The sequence below is a fragment of the Platalea leucorodia genome, assembly GCF_965183815.1.
Source record: "Platalea leucorodia genome assembly, chromosome: 1".
Lineage (NCBI taxonomy): Eukaryota > Metazoa > Chordata > Aves > Pelecaniformes > Threskiornithidae > Platalea > Platalea leucorodia.
This window is the reverse complement of record NC_138823.1, coordinates 79373500-79399958: the sequence shown is the minus strand read 5'-3', so window position 1 is coordinate 79399958 and position 26459 is coordinate 79373500. Positions and strand designations below refer to the sequence as shown.

General features: G+C 38.8%; 1 protein-coding gene across 6 annotated transcripts; it reads left to right on the top strand.

Annotated features, from left to right (window-relative positions):
• The first annotated feature begins 158 nt into the window (after positions 1-158).
• On the top strand, positions 159-26173 carry ATPSCKMT (ATP synthase c subunit lysine N-methyltransferase). 6 transcript variants are annotated; one of them, XR_014227859.1, is made up of 8 exons: positions 159-489; positions 607-890; positions 3718-3855; positions 5003-5053; positions 9931-10266; positions 10828-10897; positions 25278-25473; positions 26131-26173. XR_014227859.1 is itself a non-coding variant. In XM_082308975.1 (5 exons), exons 2-5 carry the CDS (start codon positions 612-614, stop codon positions 10126-10128), a joined length of 666 nt encoding a protein of 221 aa, XP_082165101.1. In that variant the 5' UTR covers positions 159-489; positions 607-611; the 3' UTR covers positions 10129-10809. The 6 variants fall into 6 exon arrangements, 1 of the variants encoding a protein (XP_082165101.1); XR_014227861.1 differs by lacking the exon at positions 26131-26173 and adding an exon at positions 22575-22841 and having other exon boundaries at positions 25278-25979; XR_014227860.1 differs by lacking the exon at positions 26131-26173 and having other exon boundaries at positions 25278-25979.
• Positions 26174-26459: the final 286 nt, after the last annotated feature.

The following is a 26459-nucleotide window of genomic DNA, read 5'->3' as shown; positions in this document are numbered from 1 at the left end:
GGGACAGACAGACGGCAGAAGAGTGCGCGCTGCTCCTCCCCGAAGCGCCTTCAGAAAGGTTCCCGTCCCCCATCTCCCCCCCCCGCCACATAGCGAAGTGGTATTGCCCTCCCCTATAAATACTGCCGACGGGGAGCGGCTGCCTGCTGGTGCTGAGGGAGCTGGCGTGTGGGGTGTGCGGCCGGCTGGCTGACCGACCGGCGGCCTTGCAGCTGGGGGTGTTGTGCTCCGGAGAAAAGTTCCTCCTGAAGGGAAGGACGGGAGCTGCTCAGGGCCGTTTCCCGGAGCGTGGGCTCTCCGGGCGGCGGGGAGGTCTCTGCCTGCGCCGCCCTTGAGCTGTTGGGGCGCGCTGCTGCCCGGCCCGGCCGGAAGAGCGAGGGGCTTAAATAAATGGCAATTGCTTGCCTGCCCTGAAAAGCTAACCTAGCGCTTCAGCTTCTTGAAAGCAGTAATAGTAACAGTCCCCTAGGGTCTAGGAATCAGCTAAAGGTATATAAGGTTTTTTTTTTCGTGATGTCCTCTCTCTTCGATATAATATAGAGCTTTGTCTTAAGTGAGCATGTAATAAAGCTATTAGAGAAAATACTCTTTAACCTCTGTCTCTAGGTGCGATGTCCAAGGCACTAGCGGACGAGAGCCACGCAGCAGGCCCGCGAGAGGATGGCGAGGGTGGCCCCAGGAGGAGGAGCTGGGGGCTGTTGGTCACTGCTGGTGTCGGTGGGACCTTGGTGGCACTCTATGCTGTGGCCACCCCCTTTGTCACCCCGGCTCTGAGGAAAGTGTGCCTGCCCTTCGTTCCTGCAACTGCCACCCAGATCCAGAATGTGCTGAAAATGTTAGAAAACAGAAGCGGCTCCCTAGTTGACATTGGTAGCGGGGATGGCCGTATTGTAAGTTATGGACATCGCCTCTCAAAAATGGGCCAAATGCTCTAGCCGTGGCTGCTGTTTTCTTGTATTTATGAATGTGTTGTCTTTGGCATCCGGTGTTTTTGTTTGAGTCTTACGAAAAGGCTCAAAGCTGAGAAAGGTTTACATTCAGTTTAGGTGTGTAATCAATATTTTTTTGCTTTAGTCTTACCTGCAGCTTGACAAGGTAGTGTGCAAAATGATAACCTCACCCTGTTGGCTGGAGGGAATTGCACTGCATTCACGTGAGAAGATGTGATTGAAGTATTGGTATGGTGATTACCAAAGAGCTGTGATTCCACATAGGTTTAGCACTGCAGCACGTGAGGCTGTGAGATTAAATAGCACTATGCCTTTGGAGCTGCAGCTCTATGCTTATTGTATAAAGGTGATAGAAGAACAAAAGCAAATGAGGGATGAGTGATGGATTACAAAAATAAGACTCCTGGTATTGTTAGAACTGTAGTCTTTACAACTTTGTGCAGTGCTGGCTGCCCCGCTTCAAAATCGATGTAGTGAAACCAGAATAATTACCAAGAGAAATGGTGAGAATCATCAAAGCCGAAATGATACTGTGTTTCCAGGACATTGTCTGAACCCCAATTTGTGAAATGTGGTGGTGAGGGTACAGTGGAGAACGGTGTGGGGTTTTTCCTAGTTGTGATGTTTTGTGTACTATGTCATAACCATCTGCTTCAAGTCAGTTTTAGCAACGGAATGGCACACTAAGTTGTTTTTTTGATGGTAACAAGTCAGTTCTTGAATGCTACCTTTGTCCATATTTCATGGGAATGAGTCAACCGTTTGTCCACGCTAAAAAATTTGGTTTGGAAATCCAAATCTGCGAAGGTACCTTAGAAGGAATTGTGCCAGAGTAGGAAACAGAAAAACACGTAGGTACAAGAGAACTGCAGTTTCTGATGCCCTTTCTGGTCAGCATTCTGGCTGTTGACCCTCATCTGAGGCATCTAATTTGATTAGGTACTGCGTGTTTGATTCTGATTTTATAAATATAGATAGATAAATATATATGTAGGTGCCTAAATGGAGACTGAAGACTGCTTGGAGAGCCAGGTGCCTAAAATTGTATTCGTGGTGTTGCCTTAATGTATCTGTCCTGAAAAAAGTTGAGCTTGTGTTCAGATGCTTATAAATATTTAGCACTTTACACTCAGGTGTAATCAGTGGATAAATGTGACCATATTTTTATTTCCAAGCATGGTAAACATGTCAGATTTTTTTAGTATATTTGCAAATGCTGTGTGCATGATGGAAGATGCATTATTTTAATAGTGCGAAACACTGTCCAGGTAATGCTGTTTGAGAAATTCTGTTAAGAAATGTGTACTTCTTCCTGATTTCACCTTGCCTGTTCTGTAATTCATAGCTCATTAGGCTTTTCCTCATTAAAACTTGGCAGTAACCTTTTAAATTATGGCTTAAACCTTAATTCTAGAAACTGGTGTCTTTTTGTATTTTCCTTAATTTTTTTTTTCTTTTTCTAAAAAATCAGTAGGCTGTGATCTTGTTTGAAGACACTTGCAATACAGTTTAACAATTCTAAATCTTAGGGTCTAATTTAGAGGAATGTCTTTGAAAAATCTTATTATCTGAATTACTGTTTGCCTTTTAAAATGATATATGAAGCTTAGCATTGGATGAAAGCTATACTGTGAGATTTGTGTGGGGTTTTTTCAACGTTTTAAGCTACATTTAAATTTTTGACCTACATTTGTTTTTTAAATATAGGTCAACAGATTGCTTTCATACTCTTTCTATCGGTAGGTCATTTTGACTCTGATTCCGGGGTCTCTCAAATGCCTACCCATCGCCGCTTTTCAAATAAGCGCTCTACTTTTGAGCATTTCCGCTTGTGTATTTCACTGTTCTCTCCATGGTCAGTTTTGGTACTGTTTAATTCCAAGGTAGTGTCATGACTATGTTAAATTAAACTTTAATGTAAGTCATAGAGGTACTACAAGCTTACAGCTTTGCCCTGTTGTGGTTTAACCCCAGCTGGCAACTAAGCACCACACAGCTGCTTGCTCACTGCTCCCCCCACCCTCCCCCCAGTGGGATGGGGGAGAGAATTGGGAAAAAAAAAAAAGTAAAACCTGTGGGTTGAGATAAAGACAGTTTAATGATTGAAATAAAATAATAATAATAAATTGTAATGAAAAGGAAGACAACAAAAAGAGAGAGAGAGAAACAAAACCCAGGAAAAACAAGTGATGCAAATGCTCACCACCTGCCAACTGATGCCCAGCCTGTCCCCGAGCAGCGATTGCTGCCCCTGGCCAACTCCCCCCAGTTTATATGCTGAGCATGAGGCCATACGGTACGGCATAGCCCTTTGGCCAGTCTGGGACAGCCCCCCTGGCTGTGCCCCCTCCCAGCTTCTTGTGCACCTGGCAGAGCAGGGGAAGCTGAAAAGTCCTTGACTGGTGTAAGCACTGCTTAGCAACAACTAAAACACCAGTGTGTTATTCTCATCCTAAATCCAAAACACAGCACTATGCCAGCTACTAGGAAGAAAATTTACTCTATCCCAGCTGAAACCAGGACACCCTGTGAATGTTTGTGTTTCACTTGGTCTGAATATATCTATTAATTTCAGTGGGACTAGTCATAATAGTAAAATGTAGTTTGAGTTTTTGTTCACTATGCTACTAATCTGTTGGGGATTAAAACCTGAGTGATTTACAAAAGTGCATTCCTTTCATTTATATTGTAAATAAAACTATGTGCTCCTGTTTAGATGAATACACTTTCTCTGTTTCTAAGTGAAGATTTATTTTCTTCCCTGTAGGTGATAGCAGCTGCAAAAAGGGGATTCAAAGCTGTTGGTTATGAATTAAATCCCTGGCTAGTCTGGTACTCCAGATACCGTGCCTGGAGAGATGGGGTACATCAGAACACCAAATTTTATATTTCAGACTTATGGAAGGTACGTGGTAAAGTATGTAAGAATGAATCTGGGATGTTTGAGAGATTTCCGTAATTTGGAAATACTTTCTTGAAAGAACTGGAATGCTGACTGGCCACAAGGAGCTGTGTTGGGCTTTGAGAAAAGTACTTGAGCCTATAGAAACTAGACTCAGAGCACAATACAGTGCTCTGCTGGTTTTGTGCTTCCATGAAGTGCTGTCCTTTTTCATACAGGCTCCTTGAGCGTACTGTGTCATGCTTGTGCCTGACGAATGATGTGGGGTGCTGTAACGTCAGGCTTCACTGAGAGCTGATTCTGTGGAGTCAGTAACAAGACTCTTATTCACCTAATGTGCGTGATCACAATCTTATCTGACACTTCATTAGACGTGTTCTTTTCTAGCTATGCAATGTGTTACCTGGTTTTGAGTGTTGCTTTAAGGTAACTTAAATACATGTGACTGAGATTTTTTCATAATTATCAATCATTTGAATCACAATTGCTTCTTTAATGAGGAGTGCTTTTTTGGGTCCTATTTATGTGGGCCTGTCCCCTAGTATTCCTGTCAAAGTTGTGGGGTTTTCTTGTTTGTTTGGGGGTTTTTTTGTGTGTGGTTTTTGTTTTTTTTTTTTTTTTTAAGAATGGCACTTTATAATGGGTAAAGTGGTTACCAGGAATTTTGGGGAAAAGTGTGAATGTATTGTTTTTATCTTTTTTCAGAGAGGAACATAGGAAAACTTCATGGTGCTGACTGCAAGAACGCAGGCATTGGAATGCCTGGCAAGTTTTTATAGCTAGCTAACATTTAACAAAAGTGGGGGAAAACTTAAAACATACGTCATTTGACATACACAGGAGTTGTGGAAAAACTTAGCCATGAGTAAAATCATGTAGGGGTTTTCTAAATTAATATTTTCTGTGCTATTAGAATTGGTGCCATATTCTTCGCCAGGCAGTAGAAGTTATTTGCTGTTCAGCAATATGAAGTTATCTTTATGTGGAAGTTTGTGTGATGAAAAGTTGATACAGGATCTCCTTCCTTATTTTTGGTCTAAATTCCTGTTGAAAGGAGTGCAGCTAGAGGGATTAGGGGAAGAGAATGGTGAGAACTTCTCCAAATATAAATGCCATTTTCATTAAGACTTGTCCTCAAATTTTATTTTAGGTTTCTTTTTCCCGTTATACGAATGTCGTTGTTTTTGGGGTACCTCAAATGGTAAGTTTACTATTTTTGCATTGTTTAATTATTTTAATAGAAAGGCATTCAGTGTTAGTATATTTATCTGCAAAATGAATCAACCTGCAGAATGTCAAAGGTAGTTAGTACTAATATTTTGATATTTCATTGTTGCTTATTAATGTCCATGACAAAACCTGGTAAAACTTGTGACCGTATGCAGACTGGAGCTCTGAAAATATATGTGGCTTTTTGAGAAGTATTTTCTGTCCATTAGTTCAGAACCAAAATGAAAACTGCTGTGCTCATGTTGCTTGAGGGGGAAGGTGATAGATTGGTTCTTGAAAATTTCAGTTTTTCATACTGAAAAAATGAGGAGTTTGCAGGGAGAGGATGGAGTAGGAAATTGTCTACAGATGATTTTTGGGAACCTTGTTAGAGGAAAGTATTGAACTTTGCTTATGTTCTTCTCCAAAAACTGGATCACCTCAAATAGGCCAGCAGCTGCTATATTGAAATAATCCCTTGCCCATGTTAGACTGTGAAGGTTTAGGAAGGGAGACAAATACTTCAAGAGTGATTGCTAGAGTACAAGTCCAAAAATTCTTTGCCTTTTAGGAAGGCTTTGTAGGCTATGCTCATCATGTCCCCAGGGCAAATGCATTCTTCAAAACTGGTGTAGAAATTGAGTTGCATAGTGGCTGCTTTAGCGATATATTTGATAAATTCGGTCAGACTTTACATTCACTTTGGCTTTTGGCTTGATCTAGTTTTCTTTTTCTCTTTTTATTAGAAAAGAGAAAAAAACCTTGAATATTTAAATATTCTTGATATTTTGATTTATTATTAGAATCTTCTATATAAGTTGAATGCATATGGAGGAGTGAAACAGAAATATCCTATAAATGCTTCTGTATTGCTTCTTCCTCTGCTAAGGCAGATGTGGGATGAAAGGAGTGAAGAGCTTTATGTGATGCTATACCATACGACATACCCTGATAATATTTCTGTAGTAGTAACAGGAAGATGCAACAAGGAGGATAATAAAGCTTCCCTGTTCTCTGCTTTTTCTTTAACAGCATTGGAATTAAATACCTACTTCAGATTCAAATTCTAACTCATGTTGGAAACTGAAGTGAAAATGCATTCCCCCCGCCCCGCCCCTACTTCTGTGGGTGGCATCTTAGTGAGAACTATGTTGCTTGTGCTACAGATGTTGCCAGGTTTGGATGTTACGTGCTCTCTAGCTTGAGTTCCGGGAGGGGGCAGTATAAATATTTGAATTTGCAGTCAGAAATTCTGCAGTTGCACTGAGGAGAAAAGTGCAGGTGAAGAAAGATTTCAGTAAGCTAGAAATAAACAAATGCCCTGGGAAAATGTGAGTAAACCTAGCAGAAATGCTGGCTTAACTTTAAATGTAGTAGTATAAAGTGGAATAAATTAGTAACAGCTATGATAGAAAGAGTAGCTATAGCACTCAGAATAACTTCAGTAAATTCAGTAAATACTAGGCTAAATTCTTCCAATAAAAATACTGTCATAAATGTAACAGATCCAAACATATGAACTACTGTTTCCTGAGTATTCGTTTGCTCATGATCCCCTTTAAATTTACTTTGGAAGTTGTGAATGCTTAGCCTCCAGAATGACTAAATTGATCTTCTAGAAACTTGAATGCATTTTTCTCTCTTTTTTTACCAAGGGCAATAGATCTCTCTAGCTTTTTTAATAATACTGGTCTGATTTGATGCTGTCACACAGTGCTTTTATTTCATATCCAAGATTAGCTTACAGAACTTGGATTTATTGATCTTCAGGGAAGACTAAGACCTTACTGTTCTTGCAAGTGTCTGGGGGAAGGTGTGTTTATCTATAAGTCATTGCAGAGAGACTTTTACTTGTTCAGGGTAGGATGACAGAATTCTTACCAGGTGTTCATGTTCACAGCTTCTGTGTATTTTAACTGATTATATACTGTACAAAAGGTTTACTAAACTGTATATCTATGTAGACATGCCAAAAAACCCCAAACCTGGCTTGATATAAAATACAGTATGATTATAACACCTAATGTTACTGAGAAATTTAGTAGTTTGACTGTTTGGTTCAAGGATACAATTGTTTTTGGCTGAACTATTAATGAACTTTTCTAATTTGAGCTAATATAGACATGAGATATCACTAATTTTTATAATTACTCATTAAAAATTAGGCTATGTCTATATTTGTAATTTCTGTAACAACTTAGTTCTTCCTTTTCTGGTGTCTCAGCTCAGTCTGAGATACCAAAGTGGGCTTGTTTTTCTAGTTTAACATGCGGTAGCAAAAATGTTCAAAAGCATTTGCTGTACGGATGAAATCAGAGCATAGAATGTTTAAAAATATTCAGAGGTAACTCTTTGATATATTAGATCTATGACTATAATTTTCCTAAAATATTCCATTGTAAGCTTAAATGTAGCTATAATAGGATGTTACATCAAAGGCACACCCTGCGTGTATTTGATAGTGGAAGCTATCTGCAGCCTTTGGAAATACATTTTCTTCAGTCAGTCTTGTTTTCTAATAATGTTCTGTTGTGGGTTTTTTCTTTTTTGTGTATTTTTTAATATATTTTCTGTCCTTCGTGACTTAAATTGAGCTGTATTTGTAAATAATTACTGTCCTTTTAACATCTAAATGTTATGTCATGATATCAAAGTAAATAGATTTTTACATGTAATAGAAGTAACATCTGGAGCTTGCTGTTACAATTACTCCCTGAGATAGATACAGTATGTAAGAATAAAAGGAATTCCAAATGGATGTGTACTGATCTGCTTAAGCATAACATCAAACTTTTCCAAAGGACAAAAATGGCTAAATCTATCAAGTTTCATTTTTTTCCAGAACATAATCACTGTCTGGGATGTGAAAGAAATTTCTTTGAAGTCTAGATGTGTTAATTCATTTCTCACTTAATCCATAGCAGAATTTGCAAAGTACTTATTGGAGACAGTGTGACTGACTGGCCAGGGTGTTGCTGTGTTCTGGAAGAGTAAAGATATTTCCCTTCACTTTCATATCTGCTCAGTTTTTGCAAATGGAGGAAAGCTAGGCTGTAGGTCTTCAGCCAAGGAAAGTTGCATAGTGGTATTCGAGACAGTCCCCCACAACATCCTTCTCTTTAAATTGGAGAGATATGGATTTGATGGATGGGCTGTTCGGTGGATGAGGAATTGGCTAAATGGTTGCATCCAGAGAGTAGTGGTAAATGGCTCGATGTCCAGATGGAGATCAGTCACGAGTGGTGTCCCTCAGGGGTCCGTATTAGGACCAGGACTGTTTAATTTAATCTTCATCAATGCCATAGACAGTGGGATCGAGTGCACCCTCAGCAAATTTGCAGACAACACCAAGCTGAGTGGTGCGGTTGACAGGCCTGAGGGACGGGATGCTATCCAGAGGGACCTGGCCAAGCTTGAGAAGTGTGCCCGTGTGAGCCACATGAGGCCAAGTGCAGGGTCCTGCACCTGGGTTGGGGAAACCCCCAGTATCAGTACAGGCTGGGGGATGAAGGGATTGAGAGCAGCCCTGCCGAGAAGGACTTGGGGGTGCTGGTGGATGAAAAGCTGCACGTGACCCGGTAATGTGCTCTCGCAGCCCAGAAAGCCAACCATATCCTGGGCTGCATCAAAAGCAGCGTGGCCAGCAGGTCAAGGGAGGTGATTCTGCCCCTCTGCTCTGGTGAGACCCCCCCCCCCCCCCCGCAGTACTGCATCCAGCTCTGGGGTCCTCAGCACAGGAAGGACATGGACCTGTTGGAGCGGGTCCAGAGGAGGCCACAAAAATGATCAGAGGGATGGAGCACCTCCCCTGTGAAGAAAGGTTGAGAGAGTTGGGGTTGTTCAGCCTGGAGAAGAGAAGGCTGCAGGGAAACGTTATAGCAGCCTTCTAGTACCTGAAGGGGGCCTACAAGAAAGCTGGAGAGGGACTTTTTACGAGGACATGTAGTGGTAAGACAAGGAGTAATGGCTTTAAACTGAAAGAGTGTAGATTTAGATTAGATACAAAGAAGAATTTTTTTACTCTGAGGGTGGTGAGGCACTGGAACAGGTTGCCCCGAGAAGCTGTGGATGCCCCATCCCTGGAAATGTTCAAGGTCAGGCTGTATGGGGCTCTGAGCAACTTGGTCTAGTTGAAGGTGTCCTTGCTCATTGCAGGGGGGTTGGACTGGATGACCTTTAAAAGTCCCTTCCAACACAAACTATTCTATGATTCTATATGCTGTTTCATACAGTAGTGCTGTAGGGACTTACATGCATCTGTTAACAGGCTGAAGCCAACAAAGCTCAGTTTCAGTAGTATTTAACGTACCAGTACTTTACCATACAGTGACAGCAGAATGTTTGCTTTGGGTTGTTGGCTGTATGATGTTTTGAGTGTCCCAGGATCTGTCTTGGGGTTAGACTGGAAATGATGAGAGGCATTGGCCTTTGAGTATCACGTAAGAGTTCATGCGGCTTGGGGTGTCATAAATAGCATAAATTCAGGGGGCTGAACTTTCATTCTCTACAGAGAAGAATCCCACTGAGGAGAATCATGAATTGGAACATGCAAAATCTTTTCTTAATTTGTGTGGTTTTGTTTGGTTTTTTTTTTTAATCTAAGGGATTATCTGCAGTTTTTGACTGCATTTTTAGAACTTCGAGTTAAGATTTTCTTGATCTCGCCAGTCAGGGCACAATAACCATTTTCTAGTTTTAGATATTCTTTGTCAATGCATCAAAGCCAAAATGTATATCATGAATATTTTCCTAAATTTTTTTCCGAAAATTCCTCAAACCTTGGACTTCTCTTGAACCATTGAATTAGATTCTAAAGAGAATAATTCTGTTTTTTACTGCTTCTGAAAGCTTTTTATTGTTGCTCAACAGATGCCACAGTTGGAGAAGAAGCTGCAAGAAGAACTTGAATGTAATGCCAGAATCATTGCTTGTCGTTTTCCTTTCCCTTGCTGGATCCCAGATTATACTACTGGAGAGGGAATAGACACTGTGTGGGCATATGATTTGAAACATTCTAGAGGATGTGAAACAAAAAGCTTGGAAATTACACCAGAGACAGAAACCTAAACATCTGATTTGTTTTTGTACTGAAATTTTTGGCTTTGACTTCACCTGTTAAGATTAATGTGAACAGAGCTGCAGGATATGGAGATACATATTCGCTAAAATAACTGAAGTACACTGGTTATCTGAAAGCACACAAAGGTTAGTGAAAGGTGTAGTTAAATGGCTTAATGTAGTTAGTAAAAATTATGAGAAAGCTTTATAGAAGCGGAAAACTTTAATATGGAAAATGGGATAAAACACAGTTCACTACTGTTAAGGGAAATATATGTGTAAGTTAAAATGCTCAAATCGGCGAACTTAATACGTGCATTCTTTCTGAGCCTACATAGTGTTTGTTACTGGTGTTGAAAGAGATGTGCAAGTGGCTTCTCAAACGAGCCATGGTTCCTAAATTTCTTCATTATGTATGCCAAGTAGGCATAATGCTGCATACATCAAACTGATGCAGATGGAGTACGATGATGATACCAATGTTTTACACCTCAGCCTTGAATGTGTACTTTTTAAGGTTGAATGACACAACAAGCAAATATAGCAAGTTGCTTATTCATTAACACAAGTGTAGCCCTTGATTATATTAATGTATTTTTATTTAGCTTGTTATGTGAAGGCAAAACTGCAGAAATGTGCTCTTACTGAACACTTGTTGATATAAGCCTTTGCAAATGACCATGATTTTTCCTAACCTCTCTGATTTAGGAAGGATTTCAAAGGTTATTTACTTCGCAGTGAAGTGTCACCACTTCCGTGTGCTCAAACCTTGGATAAGGTATGGGTGAGAGCTGCTTACTTGAATGTGTGGTGAAGACTGTCTCTGATTCCAGACCTAGCTGGTCTGGCTAGCTTGGTTAAATCTGATTAGACCTCATTTAATTTATAGTGAGGTGGGAGGGGATGTTTTCAGTCAGGCTTCTTTTCCCCTCTGCTTTTCTATGCCATTTGATGAGATCTCAGAAACTCATGGAATCGCTGCATGGCTTTTCCTTGGAAGTGAAGCAAGTTCTCCTTGTCTTTTTGCTGATACTGGTTTGCAGTGGGATACTGTCACTGCCGCGACATTTTCCTTTTCTAACATGGTTACAGCACTTTTCTATTTTATAACAGTCTGCTTATTTGGCCTTTCTTTTGGTTCCCAGGTAAAGTTTTACTGTTTTCACCCATTAACAATTAGTCAAAGTTCATAGTTAGCCTCCCCTGGCCCCAGTTAACATATAGACTGTTTGTTAAGCAGTGACTACACAAGTTTGTCAGACCTTTGCATATATGATACCCATAGAACGAAGCTAAAACAGGGTAGGGAATTGTCACCTGGCTTCTAGGCAGTCATTACCACAACTAAAATTAGCTCAGGCCAAGAGAAGTGCTGAGACTCTGCAATTTCAGGTAAATACAAAGCCTGTGACATTTTATTAGGCATTGGGAAGGCACATTTGCTGGACTGTAGTATCTGACTTGGAGAAGTTAGATGTTATTTGGGATGTGTAGTTACACCTGTACCCAGGCTTTTTATTTTTGGTGTGAGGGGAGGAGGAAGGAGAATTTAAAATACAAATCTGCACTGAGGATTTGAAATGGAGCAGTAGAATGGTTTTGTCCTGATAATGTATACAAAGCAGGAGAAGAAAGGGGCAAATGTATCTGCTCTGGAGTCTGCAAAGGAGAGGTGATTTCAGTCTCACATGGCAAGGCACAGCTGTAAACGTGGAGACTGTATGTGTTGAAGAACACTGATTTCTGGAAAGCAGTCTTTTACAGCCTTTCACTGCAGTGCAACATAATGCATCTTGTAAAACTACACTAAACTTTTTCTACTATGATTTAAGTGTTATGATTATTACACAGTGACAGGACAGGGCTACAGTGGCTTATCTAAAATGGCTGAATTTACTTTAATATCCCAAGGCCATAAAACTGGAACCTCAGACAAAGGAAATCTGAAATTATTTCTATTGTAAAAAGACCATACAAAAGGGAAATTAGCTAATTAAGAAGAGTCCTTCCTTGAATGATTATGAAGGAGAAGAGGAGGCAAAAGGTGTTGATCAAGTGAATTGTGACTCATCTGCAGTGCAGTGCTTTGACCCAAGTTTCTACTGGCTACTTTCACCAAAGTTACTTTGCAGGGAATGAAGTGGATATTTACTTTTTCTGCTGTGTTTGGCTATATATTTGTCTATTGCATTATCGTTTGCCTGTTAAAAGGTAAAACTCAATTTCTCAATTCTGCCTGTGGTAAAGGCTTTGGGGCGTGTACTTCTTAGTTACCACCTATTGCTCCAGAAATATTTGTTGAGGAGGGTGAGATAGTTAATGATGTGATGGCCTGAGCTTTAGGAGCACTAAGTGCTGTCCTCAAGGCAAGGAGAGATTTATGAATGCTTTTAAAGTAAAGCAGAGGGCTGTTTCTTGCTCTGGCCAGTTACTTTTGGGGGTCTACACTGAGATAGACAGTGGGCTGAAGGTTTGGAATTCGTTACTACGTAAGGAAATGTGCTGTGTTCCCTTGATTCCATGGCTGAAGTGTGAAATGGAAAGCAAATTGCTCTAATTTACACAGGGGGACTGGGAAAGCATTTTCTTGTCATGTTGTCCTCAATTTTTCTATCACTTGCTATGTTCATTTGATAGTTTACAAGATTAAATACTTAACTGTGACTTCAGTCATCACTGTATGGGTTATTAAGTTGATACACTTCCAGTTGCTACGGTAATGTATTATGATTTCATTGATACGCTACTTCAGAGCACAAATCTGTTTCTTCTGAAAACCAGGAAGGCCTTAGAGAACTGGCTTAATCAAATTGTAGTGTACGTCTGAAGCCAAAAGAAGGAAATGTTCAAGCTACACATGCTGTTCAATACCAAAGTAATTCAGATACACAGAAAAACCTATATTTTATCTTTGTTTACGTCTTCTAGTAGAATCACTTGCCTTTTGGGAGTTACTTGTTTTGTTCCTTCCTTGCCCTGCCAGATCTTAGCAAAAAAAGTTGCTACATTGCTGAATGAGTAATGCTTTCCTGAAATATTGTAGAATTTGATCTGTTTGAAAATAATACGGGTCAGAGTTCTCCAGGAGTCAGACTTCCAAATTTTTTTTTATTTTTTTTTTTTCACATTGAGACACATTATGTCCCTGCAGGCTTTGTGATGCAAGATCAATTGTACCAATGCAGCTACAATTCTAATTTTGTAGTTTTCTATTTTGTATAAATTAGCTTTTTAGGGAGAAGGAGAGGGGTATGGCTGCAAGAGAGCCATCTGATATGCAGGTTGCTCAGTATACCGCACAGTCACTACAGCTACACAGCAATGTCAGCTAAGCTTGTCCAGATTTGTTCGTGAAATGTGCACATATTTTGTGAGCTTTAGGCATTTCTGTATTACTGGGTATATTGAAGTTCTTGACTTATCCTCTGGTCTGATTATATGCTGCCACTTAATCTAATATTGCTCCAAGGAAGTGAATCCTCTGTCTCTGAGGTGCTGTTTATTTCTGACTCATGAGTTATAGCCAGGCAAGGAGGTAGAGAGTCAAGTTTAAAATAACGTACCACATTACAGGAGCCAGTTGAATGAGTACGGTCTGTGGAAAAAAAGTTCCAATGCCCAGGCTTTGGGAAAGTCTTTCACATTTAATGAAGGACACAGCTCAGGAGGTGATAGAGATCTCCTGAAATCTGCATAAATTTTTAAGAAAGACTTGAGCTTTGCTTTTCTCTTACGTGCTTTAAAAATTTTTACCACTGTAATACCATTCTAAGGTCTGCAGGGGAAGTAAGCAGAGGTAGTGTTTTGTTTAGCTTTTATATTTTGAGCTATGGGAGGGAAGGAGGAAGGGAATCTTATGGCCCAAGTATGGCAGTTTGAACTATTTCAAAAGCAGTTTGACAGACTTACACATCAGCTGTGCGTATTTCTCATTGGATAGGAGCATCCATACTAAGAATGGGCTGTGATGAGCAGTCACTCAGAAATGGGTTCATGTCTGATACCATTACACGTGAATGAACACTAATTATTGGTAGATCACCTCGTACTTCTGTAGTTTCACTTTTTATGATGGTTCACAAATACTGAAGCATTTATTCAAGAAAGGACATGAATCCTTCAAATTCATGATTGAAGAGGGCAGCCTAACATCAGATTTAATGCCAGTAAATTCTGCTTTGAGTGACTTATTTTTCTTTTGTATTTGCCAACTTTGCAGTTCTCTAGTTTTACAATGTAGCCCCAACTTGTTTTTCAGAAGTAACATGTTTCTTCTAGAGGACTTCTTGAGTTCTTAATAAGACAGCGTGGCATCTATGTTTAACTTAAAAATCACCCTTGAGTGAGATAGCTGCAGAATTAGTATTTTCAGTATTTTTCTTTGTATGATAGTCTTTCAATTCATCCTTGTATGCTTTACTGAGGGAGACTTATACATGGATAGTTACAATTTTTTTTTCTTCATTCTTTTCCTGAATTCTTCCTCTTATTTCAGTATTTGCTTTTGTTTTTCGTACTGTCTTTTTACAATTTGACTGTTTGACTTCATAAATTAATCAATCTTCTAATTTCCTTTAATTTTTTTTTTTTTCCTGTAAACTAGTTGCCTTTTTTTTTTTTTCCCCAGCAACTTTGCAGGAAGACTAAGTATGTTAAGGAACGTCCTTTTTCTCTCTAACATTTTAACATGTATTTAACTAACCTCCTTGATTTATTTAGCAGTCTGTATGCTGACATAGCATGACTTTTGTTTCCAGTAAATTAAAGAAAAACACATCCACCCGTATGGGATTTAGACTGAAAAATAGCCTCAGTCTACAACAATTCTAACTATTTAGTAGTTTTAAGTACTTAATTTCACAATTTTATTGTATTTCATCACTTGGCAAATGAATACAGGCCTTTTATCCATTCAGTAGTTCTTTGGATTTGGGTTATTTGTTCAGGTGGGACTTTTGCTGATTTCTTTTTCTTAGTATAATATTGTGGTTTCTATTAGAGGCTTTGGTTGAAATGTCGGACTGATGTTTTTCCTGCCAATTGCTGTGTAGTCCTTGAAGAATCAATGTAATACAATCCAGTGAACTGCTAGCATTGGTAAAAATTAAGTAAAACCTGCTTACCAGTAAATGTGCAGGGATATTTTTCAGCTTACGGTATATGTTGTGGTTTTTAAAAATAAATTAGGTTTTTGAAGACCCATATAAAGCTTGTGGCATAAAGTTTTGAGGTGAGCAGAGGTCTTTGCAAGGTCAGAAACAGTAAATTAATGGCTTTCAGCCTGAGGTTTGTGGGCACCTTCTGAGGAGTCCACAAAAAGTAATTTAAAAAACAGATCTACTATCAGTAGGTTTATATTTGCTACCTGTGGTAGTGTCCTTCCATTGCAAAATTTTAATGTGTCTGAAATGATCATTTGAGAATCCCTGAACTAAAAATATGGGTTTACATAAGACATTAGCTAAATAGAAATGAGTTTATCAAGGTGAGGAGTTGTTTTTTTTTTTCTTCTGCTTGCATGGACTGTTGAGCCTTGAACCTATGCAGTACACAAGTATATGAGCCTCTGTGTCTCTTCTGGTAAGCATGTAACTTCATATTTCGCTATGTGAGGGCAGCCGCATGGTTTTGCACATTCCCATTGCATTCTAATAATTCTAGATTTTTAGTTAATCTATGATAGATCTGGTTTAAGAGTCTAATTGCTTTTTTTAGGAATTACTTAAATATGAAATTTACTTTTTCAAAACACCTGATCAGCTGCCACTGAAGCCTGTCTAAAAAGCTGGCGGACCCTGTAAAACTCCTTAATGCTGTAATGTCTGCAGCTGTCCATGCCAGAACTCTGGTTCAGATGAGCAGAAATGTGCCTAGCTCTTGCATAAGCTCTCTTGATTCTTGATTTCTTGATTGAAAATGGAAGTGTGAGGAGAGGACACAAAATGAATGATTAAAAAACTTGAGGATCAGCGTAAGTTCTGGGAGAGAAAAATGTGAGTGGTGTGGGATATAGCCATAATCTAAGGGGCCTTCTCTGTCACTATCACTCTAGCCCCAAAGGTTTGATGCTGTCTTTTTTTCCCCTAAGATTATGTAGCTCTTCTTGAAAGTATACTTCTTTTTCTTTCCCGTTGTTTTTTCAAGCTTTTCAGAATGTATACAAATCAAAATAATATATATGTCCAAATGTACCAGTCTCTAAATTGTCTACAGGGACCCTCATCATCTGTGTTCATGTATATTTTATTGCTTCTTCCTTTTTTTTTCAGCACACACAGAAGCCAGATTTATACTCTGACTACCTTTGTGCTCAATGCATAAAGAAGCTTTGTGGGTGTGATCAATGCCAATTAAGTTTATTTGCAAGCACAGATCTCACACTGAAGCAATTCTAAAAAGATTTTGAGCAGATACGGGACAAGTAATGGTCATGATGTGAAAATACTAATGTTACTTAGTGACAGGGATGGTAGAGTCTCCTACCATTGAGGTACTTTTAATTTCAGTTGCCAGTCTGGTGTGTCAAGCAAAGCCAGGGAATGAAAGGCTAGTAGCAAAGCAGAAGTGCAGTGTGGTATTTTAAAAGAAATTTATTATCTGACAGTATCATCAGAGGCTGCCTTCTGGTTTCATCTAACCTGTTAAGTACTGTTATTGTTCTGATAAAGAGTATGTTGGTGGGAGAATATGATTAGCTGAGCTAATACAACTAATGAGCATCTTGAAGTGTTTATTCTATAGTACTTTCAGATAATTTCTTTACCCTTTCCTCTTCTGCCCCCCAAAAAATACATTTAGAGTGACAAATTACAGATTTAAAATGGAAACTACATTTATCACGCCTTAGAAATGAAAGATTAGGAAACAGCTTCTAACAGGAAAAAAGTTGCCAGCTTCAGCAGCTGGGTCTTATTTACCAGAGCATGTTAAGTATGGTGTAGGTCAGATCCAGACTGACTTAGCGAATGATTTAAGTTTCTTAGAGAAAGTTAGCATTTCTTGTGAGTCTCCTGGACATGCAACCTGAATTAAGTTGTTTGTTTATTCTGATAAAAATGCTGATCAAACAGCACTCAGGATTATTTGTCTACTGCATGAAAATTAGGTAGTCTAAGCACTTTCCAGGAAATAGAAAACCTGGATGCTGGATCTTTCATGAGACTTTGTCTATAGCTTTTTTTCTTCGTGTTTGTCTGTACTTTGGGTGATTGTGAACATCAGATGATTGGAGCGAGGACTTTTGCCCGCTTGGGTGATACTTGTATGTGTAAGGACATACTTATATGTGTAAGGACAAAGGACAAATGAGAGGTTGAAGCATACCTTTAATCCCTTTCAGGGTAACTAATCAAAAGTGATCCTTTCTCTGGTATTGTTTTAATCTGACTCTGGTAGAATTTTCATTTCCACAGGCACAAAACTAGATGTTGTTTATGATTCATTTATCTTTATGTTCTGTTGTATGCCTGAAGAATCTATGTTGGCAATACAAGTCTCTCTCCATTTCTGTCCAAAATACACAGCGGATGTTTTATTGGCCCTGAGTGCCTTTATTACCGTGGTGAGGCAGTGTTTCCTCCTGGTGTTGGATATGCAGGTCATTCACTGTCTGAACTTGTAAGTACCAGGGTTGTGAATGATGCAGCTTTCTTGTTAGGGTGCTCCAAGCAGTGCTGAACCCAAGGATATTGGAGCTCAAGCTCCACAGCAGATAACCCAATCAAAAGCATTGAGCCTCACTTTGCATTTATTATTGTTAGCAACCTCCTCCTCCCTGATCACTACCCCCCCCCCCCCCCCCCAAAAAAAACCCCAGAAAACCAAACAAAAAAAACCCCACCCCAAAACCCAAACAAACAAACCCCCCCCATACCAAACAGCCCCCCCAACCCTCATACATCAGAATATGTTCTTTGGTTTTCAGCTGCTGGTGCAAATGACCGCATTACTTGCCAACTTTGTCTAGGCCATGGGCCTAGTGAGGCCTTCTCAGCTTATGTTTCAGTGTAAGCAGACTCAATTTTAGCTTCAGCTGTCTGTCAAGGGTCTACCTAAGAAGTCCTCATAGTCTCTGAAGGCACCGAAACAAGCAGGCTGTGGATGCCAAAGACTTCCTGAAGCTTGCTGTCTTAGCATGGTGGGACACAGCATCAACATTTTTGTCAGGTTTTTATAAAGACTGCTTTAGTGCTGCTGAATTTGATCTCTCCCTCAACGTAGGAACCCTGCAAAGCAGAGAATAAATTCACTCCAATTTTCCCTCTGCCTAATAGTAGTAGAACATTGTTCTTCAGTTTTACACTGCTGCTTGTTTCTGGTACAGCTTAATCATAAACTTTCCTTCACTGGAGGGAAAGAACTAACACCAGAGTCCTTCCTCTCCAGCATAAACTTAAGAGCAAGGCTCTTTAACTGAGGGGCTTCCCCTTTGTAAATTCTCTCAGCAGCACAAAGATCCTGTACCAGTAGAGATGGGAAGGCTTTCTGTCAAATTCCTGTTGCTGATACAGATGCTATTTGTCAGGACCACTACTAGGAACATCTTAGTTTTCCACCAAGACTTGGTATAATTACCTATGGCTTAAGGTTAGTTCAAGGGGGTTTATACTGGGTCTGGTATGGAGGGTTGGAGTAGCAGGACTCAGTCTGTTTGCCTTTTTGGGGAATTTCAAAAATCAAGTTTTGCTCCTTACAGTAGTATGATTTCTTTTATATGCCAGTAAAAATATCACAACGTATTAATATAATGGAAATGTAAGGATAATCATCTGATGCTAATACTGTGGCAATAGACTAAGCTGAATGTTACTGAATGGAGATTTCTAGGTTGGAGAAAGATACAAGTCTGTTCTCCCTTCAGTAAGCATGTGTTTTTCCTATTAATTTTGAGGGAATTTGTTTGCATGTGTTTAAAAAAAAAAAATAGATGTAGAAGATCGCAGTTGGAATGCTAGTTATTAGTTTGCATTCAGCCTTGCAGTAAAATGCAATGTTTATACAGCAGTATTCATTTTCAAACTGCTACTGAATAATAAATTGAGCAACACTTTTGTAGGGTTGGTTGGTATTATTTTCACCCTTTACAACTGCAAAAACTGTAGCAAAGAGCTAATTTATTCAAGACCACAAAAATAATTGGTTGCAATGCTGTGATTAAAATGATTAAGACTGCAATTGCATGGCTGTGTCTACAGCTGGAGGAATGTATTTCTTAAATGGCTGCTCCTGAGGGTGGCAGTACCTGTGCACTTTTGCAACTGATTGAGCTGGAGATATAAAGGTCAGATGCTTACAGATGCCATTTAGTGCCTTCTTACCGCTTATGACTCTAAGACGTAGCACCTACAGTGGTTGTGTCTGTCAGGTTCATGATCTTGGTTTTGTTTCGTTCAGTCTTACCTTTGTTAGCTATTACTACATTTGATGTCTCATGGTTACTGCTTTTAACTGCATTTGGATCCTTCTGTCGCTGTTTATATGTGCTACTTTGTAGTAAAACTTATTAGTTCTATTGAAGTATTATGACTGCATTGTGTACTACATCTTGGTCTATTTTTGTGTGAGAGTCAGTCTGGTTCTTCTCTGCTTTGATGATTTCTATTTTTTATGGCAGAAATGTTCAAATCTTTGAACAACTTAAATCTGTTTCTAATGGGAGTATTAAATATAAATTGGCTGCAATCCAGCATAGGTATTGTGACTTTCATATCTTATTGTTTTACTTGCCTTATTTTTTTTAAACTTTTTTGCATGGTCTGTGTCTTAATTCCCTGAGGACACTTCTCTAAACATAAATGAAACTTGATTTTTATGAAGTCATCAGATTGATCTGTCATGGCCTATGTTAGTAAGCCTACATGTTCTCATTTCTCATTTCTATTTCTATATTTGTTCATGGGTACAAATGAGATGAACTGAGAGAAGAACTATTTTCCTTAGGCCTTAATAACTTTATCCTTCATCAAAATGGAATGTAAACTTGAATGAAAAAATTTTCTGTTGGTGTCACTCGTCAACAGCTCTTGCTGTTCAACTTTCTGTCCTGAGAAGCCCAAACTCATTTTACCCTGACATAACCATCAGTTTTAAGTACAGTTACTGTCTTGATCTTCTGGTTCAGAAGCTATTTGATAGTGATCAGCTTAACCAGCTCAAAACCAGCACTGATGCATGTTATATTTGTCTGCTTGGAAAACAGGCTGCTGAAATCATGTGTGGAATCTTACTAGATTAGTTGCTTTGACTAATTTTTCTAAAATAAGAGGCAACAACGTGATATCATCTCTAAATATGAACAAACCCATGACAAAATACTTTCTCTACCATGTGCAGGAGAATGCATATTGAGAAATGTATGAACAAATACACTACCTCCACCATGGCAATCAAATCGCTTATCTACCAGTTCAGTAAATATAGTCAAAGTTTGTTAGTCCAGGAACAATGCATAAACAACATTGGTTTCTGTCTCTTACGACTGAATCACAAAAATCAATAGCAAAATCAGACCAGTCTTGCCAAATAAAAAAGCAATTCAGAACGGGTATACAGAAAAGGCTTGTTTGAGACAGTTTTCTACACAGCAACATGAATTATTTGGTGGGTGGGGTTTTTTTGTTGTTTTGGTGGGGTTTTTTTGTGTGGGTTGGTTTTTTTTTGTTTGTTTGTTTGTTTTTTGCCTCTAGTGGAAAGATTAGCAATCACCCTTCCCTGGCCCCAAAACTGACAGACTTTCCTCTGCATCACCTTACATAGAATACTACTGTGCTTCAGTATGTTGATACATGTAATTCATACCAGTAGAATTACATAAAATAGGAAAAGGTGCTATGGAGAACAGTAGTTACCAATTAGGTAGTGTTATCCAGCCATAGTAACGCTCGGATATTCGACCTGCACGACTTCTGTCATGCCACGTTGATGGTACAGCAAGGGCCATAAGATCAGGTAAAAATCAATACTCTTTTTCAGCTAGGGCCAAGAAGGGAATGAACAACGCAGAAAGGCCGACTGAATTGAAAAAGATTAAATCTGCTTCTGAGGAGCAAGAAGTCTATATGCTACCTGCTTTCAAAATGTTTATTGAAAAATGATAGAGAGGAAATTTAAATTGTTTTCCGTATTATGGAGTTGTTACACCATCTATTATATCCATATGCGTTAGGGAGCATCTGTTCCATAGACTGTTTTAGTATTAATGGATTATGCTGATAAAAACTATTTGAAAAAACATTTGTCCTGCAGTTTGTATTAAAAAGAAAAATGAGACCTGTTCATTAAGGGTGAAAAGAATGTAAGAAATTGGTAAAAACTCTGCGTGTAGTGTAGTTTTGCCATAAAGAAAGCTGTCTTTTTTCTTGAGCAATTGTACAACAGAACTTTAATTTTGAAGGATCAAATATCTGTACTGCAAATGCCAATTTTCAACATGTTTAGATGGATAATCTGCTGGAATACATTGCAATCCTTATCTTTTAAATTTGTTTACTTCACAGAGCACTCTGAATTTATACCATATGCTAATAAGTCTCAATAAAAATATACTTTCTTCAATGTTGCGGGCTAGGCATGTCATTGGTACCTGGTACCAATAGACACCAAAGATTTCAGAAACAGATTTCAGCTCTAATATTTCATAATACTTAAGGCACTAAGATTTCAGAAACTATGCCATTAATGCACCTGTTCTTTAAGAATAACTTGATACCATCTCATTTTAAAATCAAATGTTTCAAAATCTTGGCATGTTCCATGAATGATCTATTTATGATTGATTGATATGTTATAATTATAGGGGAGCTGTAAGTTGCAGGACCTGCAAAGACTCTAATCCTTATTTTGCATCTTTCAAATTGATTTTGCTGCTTTCACTTGCCTTCCAATTTCTGGGTCAAATTCTGTTAGTTGCTCTCCAGATAGAGATCAGATTTGTCTGCCCTCCCCCCCTCCCTTTTTTTTTTTTTTTTTTTCCTTCCTAGGTGCTACGTTTATGGAGTTCTAGCTAAATTGGTACAGATTTTATTTCTACATTAGATACAATTTCTTAGTTTAGAAGATACCAATAGGAGGATTTAAGTCAGTGCCATCACCAAATAGGTTAAAGTGTATTTTAAAGCAGCCTTATTCCTGGATAGAAAAGCCTCTTAGGGCAAATATTCTTCAAAGTGCCAGACTGAAAAAGCAGTAAAGTAGACAGTATTTTCTAGAGAACAAAGTTTATGAAGAACTATCTTAATGCTTGACCAAAATGAATCTTTAAAATATCCTCCAGGCTGCAGTTCCTGATTGCCTCAATTAAAGAAGGTGTGGGGGAAAATCACAGACTGTAAATCAGATGATGGCTATCCTGAATATTGCTACACCAGATGTCCATCAAAAATATGCAAAGAAAGAAATATTGAATATACAAGTTTTAGTGAATGGTCTTCATGTTAATGCTGCTCTTTCTTAAACAGTCTTCCTCTGCTGAATGCGAGGATCAGAGACCATCTGCAAAACAGACTGACAAGGTGGCATTTCTTCCTTTGCCAGAGGTCCGAGTTGCACCTGTGCACTGGCAGAGCCACAGCTAGAGCAGCTGAAAGCCCCAGTTCAGTGCATGTCCAGCAAGCAGGGAGAACCTGGGTGCTCACACAGGGGAGTTTTCACATGGCCGCCTGCCTCTTGTGGAAGGGCCAGGTTCTTTTACTTGCTGTCTCCTGGTATTTTCTGAAACGAACTGGGTAAGTGCATGCTAGCAGGCCAAATCCAAACATGAGACCTAGTTAAATGATTGAAATACTACTAGAGGTGAAGAGAAGGTGCAGCGTTCTCTGAAGTGCGTGCTGCAGAGGTGGCTAGCAATGGCACGTTACAGTGAGAAGCTCAGAGCTTTTTTCTTGCTATTGGCAAGACACTAATAGTTGGTAGTGTTCTTGTGACTTACAAAGTAGAATTAACTTTCTGTCTCCTAAAATAAATGTAGATAGAGGGAATAAAGATATTAATTAGCCTTTCCTAGTGATAAATCCCTCTGAAGTGTAGTTGGTCTGGATCTACTACACTTTTATATTTGCTGGCTTTTAGCTGATTGAACAGTTCCTTGTCCTTTGGCCTATGGAAAATGAAGCTGATCTCAACACCAAGGTTGCAGACACCTTCTGCAGGTGGGGATTTATATGATCATAGGCAGTTATGCTGAATCCTACTGAGCTACTCTGAATTCTTTAAATTACTCTGACAGAATTTAATGAAACTGTAACAAAAACAAAACCTGAATTAGTTTTACTCTGGCCACTACACTATGTCTAGTTTTTACATGCATTTAGATCCTTTAGAAGCCTCATTTTGGTTATTCTGCTTATCTGGTTGCTGATGTAACTTACACAGTCTCCTTTACTAGTATTCATTCAGTATGGAAAATATATAGGAAATAAATAACTTTTCAGTGAGTTGCAGCCCTCATTTTGTACATGAATCTTAGTGGAGGTCACTTGGAAACAGTGACATTTGAACCTGTTGGAAAGAAAATTGAAAGAACAATTGTGACTTTTAAATTGTATTGTAGACTTTTAAATCAATAGTAAACCTTGTATCTAGAAGACTATCTTTTTATTGATATCCAATTAAACAGCAGCAAAGCAATCCTTAGCCTTTTACTGGTCGGTATTATATGTCACAATATTTGTAATGCAACATATGTTTTACACTATAATCCTTGTGGAGCATGTTCAGTTTGTTGCTTCTAAGCCTTTCAAGATGTAGTTGAATCTCTTCCTAGGCAAATTGTTAATGATAAGGTAGCCAAATAATAATTTTCTTGTAGTATGCAATTCTGTCTTCTTGAATAGGGGACTCTGTGAGATATTGAAAGTAATTGAATACAAGGCAGATGTAACACTTCGGTCACAGAATTCTCTAGATAAATGCCCATAGTTAAATTATTTTATCCACTGTAACTTGTATTTCAGTAACAATTCAAAGACTGAACTGTGACTGAAGCCTGTTGTACTCTTTAGTCTTTACCTATAACTGTATGTGAAAAGACTTTGTTGGCATAACTAAGTTGGGTGTGAGTGTTTGCCTGCTGTAGTAAGCACAGAGGCCCTCAGTGTCCACTTTGGCTACTTTCAGCGAAAAGTCGTAATTCAGTCAGTGAACTTCCCTGGGCAGACAGAATATGCATCATCTTTTATAATGCAGTAGGCTTCTAATCATATCTCCAAATGGTTGAAGGAAACTAGTGCTGGCAGGGGCAGGACTCAGCAGTCACGGGAGTATCACCTGTTTCCCATCCCGACCTGCATCTGAGGGCCCAAGCATCACTAGCTGGAAATGGGGCTGTGGGCCTGACAGGTAGTTTTATTTTATGCATTCTGTAAGTAAGAGATTCCTGCTTCTTGATGCTCACTGCGCTGGACTGCGGATGCGCTCCATGGGGGCTCCCACGTTCTGGTTGTCTGCTCCTTGTGACCTGACTCCTGGTTTGTCTAATGTAGGCTCTGGTTCTCAGTCCTGATGCCTGTTCGTTATCAGCCTCCATCTGCCTTGCCTGCTTCCCTCCTGGCCCTGGAATTTCGTCTGTCCTGTGATCTCCTTGCCAGACTGACCTCTGTCAGCACTGGTTGGTTGATGAGGACTTGGAAGTTTATTCTGTTTATTGAGACTTGGTGTTTCAGCATTGTTTTTGCAAGCCATTGGTTTCTCAGATGGAACAAAAGCTAATGATAAGGCACAGCCCTGTGTTCACTTCGAGTCAGGTTTTAAGCTTTTCATTAGTTTGAGCTGTTCAGGGTGTTACTATTATCTCTGGAGAAAAAAAGGATGTAAGTTTTTTCTTACCTAAACCATGTTCTGCAAAAGATTTAAATTCCAAAACTCTGTTTTGTTTAGCTGGGTTTTTTTGTGTGTGTCCATGTTTTCACACTTTTGGGTACGTTTCCTACTGTTTGTCATGATAACCAGATAGGTTGAGGCTTTTGTGCTCGAAACCCTGACCATAATTTGACTGTTTAATGTTGCAAAATAAAAGTTGTCCGTTAATATATTTGACTCTGAAACCATTATTCCAATGCAATTACCACAACAAACCCTTGTACTATTATTTATTTTATATTTTAGATGAGATGCTGTGTTTTTTCTGTTTTTGCAATGAACTGTTTTCTCTTTTTCCTATTCAGTGCATAGGCCTGATGTTTTCTGCCATTGCTTTATATATTCAGAACTTGCTGGCTTCATGTTGGTGTTTTATCAATGTAATGAAGATTAAGCAATGGAGAAAGCTTACTGTAATGCTGCTCCTCCGCACAGTGACTGACTTCCTGGCATCTTCACAGTCTTTGTTTCTGCAGCATTTGCTCCTTCTACCAATTCCTGGTAAATCTGATATTGGAGCTGGTGCTTGTCTTACATGGATTTCAACTATTTTTCTTGATTATTTATCTAATAATTAATTTGTTACCTTAATTATGAGAATGGTAGCAAGTCTGTGAAAGGCAGAATTGTTTGTGATATATGTTAAGTGTTTAGCTTTTGCCTCTTCCTGTGTATTTTTTGTGTCTTCCTGTATATTCCTGTTTTGTTCATAGTCACTGCATGGAGGCTAACACCAATGTGCTAGGACCTGATCCACAAAAAAAGACAGAATGTGTTTTGCTTCCTGCAAATGTTCTTAATGATATTTATTGTTATTAAGACAATATGTGTCTGAAATTACTCTTATTTGTGAAGGATATTTTTAAAAGGTGAATTTAGGGCAGAGATATTTATGTGCCCTTTGCTAAAGGTATGCATTAGGGACAAATTATGTTGATGCAATGAGATCTAAATCTTTGATCACCAAGTATTATAAAGGCTATGAAAATGGCAGACCAAAAATGGCTTTATATAGCAAAATGAACAAAGTGTAGGTATTCTGAGAATAGTGCAGAATACTTAGCTTGCCTGCAAACGAGATGTTCTTGGATTTTAAATTTTTGAAGGAAAATGTTGAAGGAAAACATTCTGGCTTCTGTATTTTTTTCTTTCTTAAAGCTATTCACTGAATTGTGACCTAATTCACAAATAGCTTTGACCCTGGAACTGTATTTTCTGTAAGTAAATGAGCTTTGATAAATATTGCACAGGTCTCTCTGCAACATCCCATACAAAGCTGTATATAGATAATTCTGCTCTGGCTGGGTTCTATTTAATTTCTAAAATATGTGGATGATGCTGCTAGTTTTACAAAAGTTGAGAACTCCTGCATTATATGGCTATTTTTGTCCAGGTAATATATTATTTGGGAGAATACCATTTGATATAATGGGAATAATAGTGTCTCATTTATGTAAATGTCAAATTTTTTTCGTTACGTTGTGTAA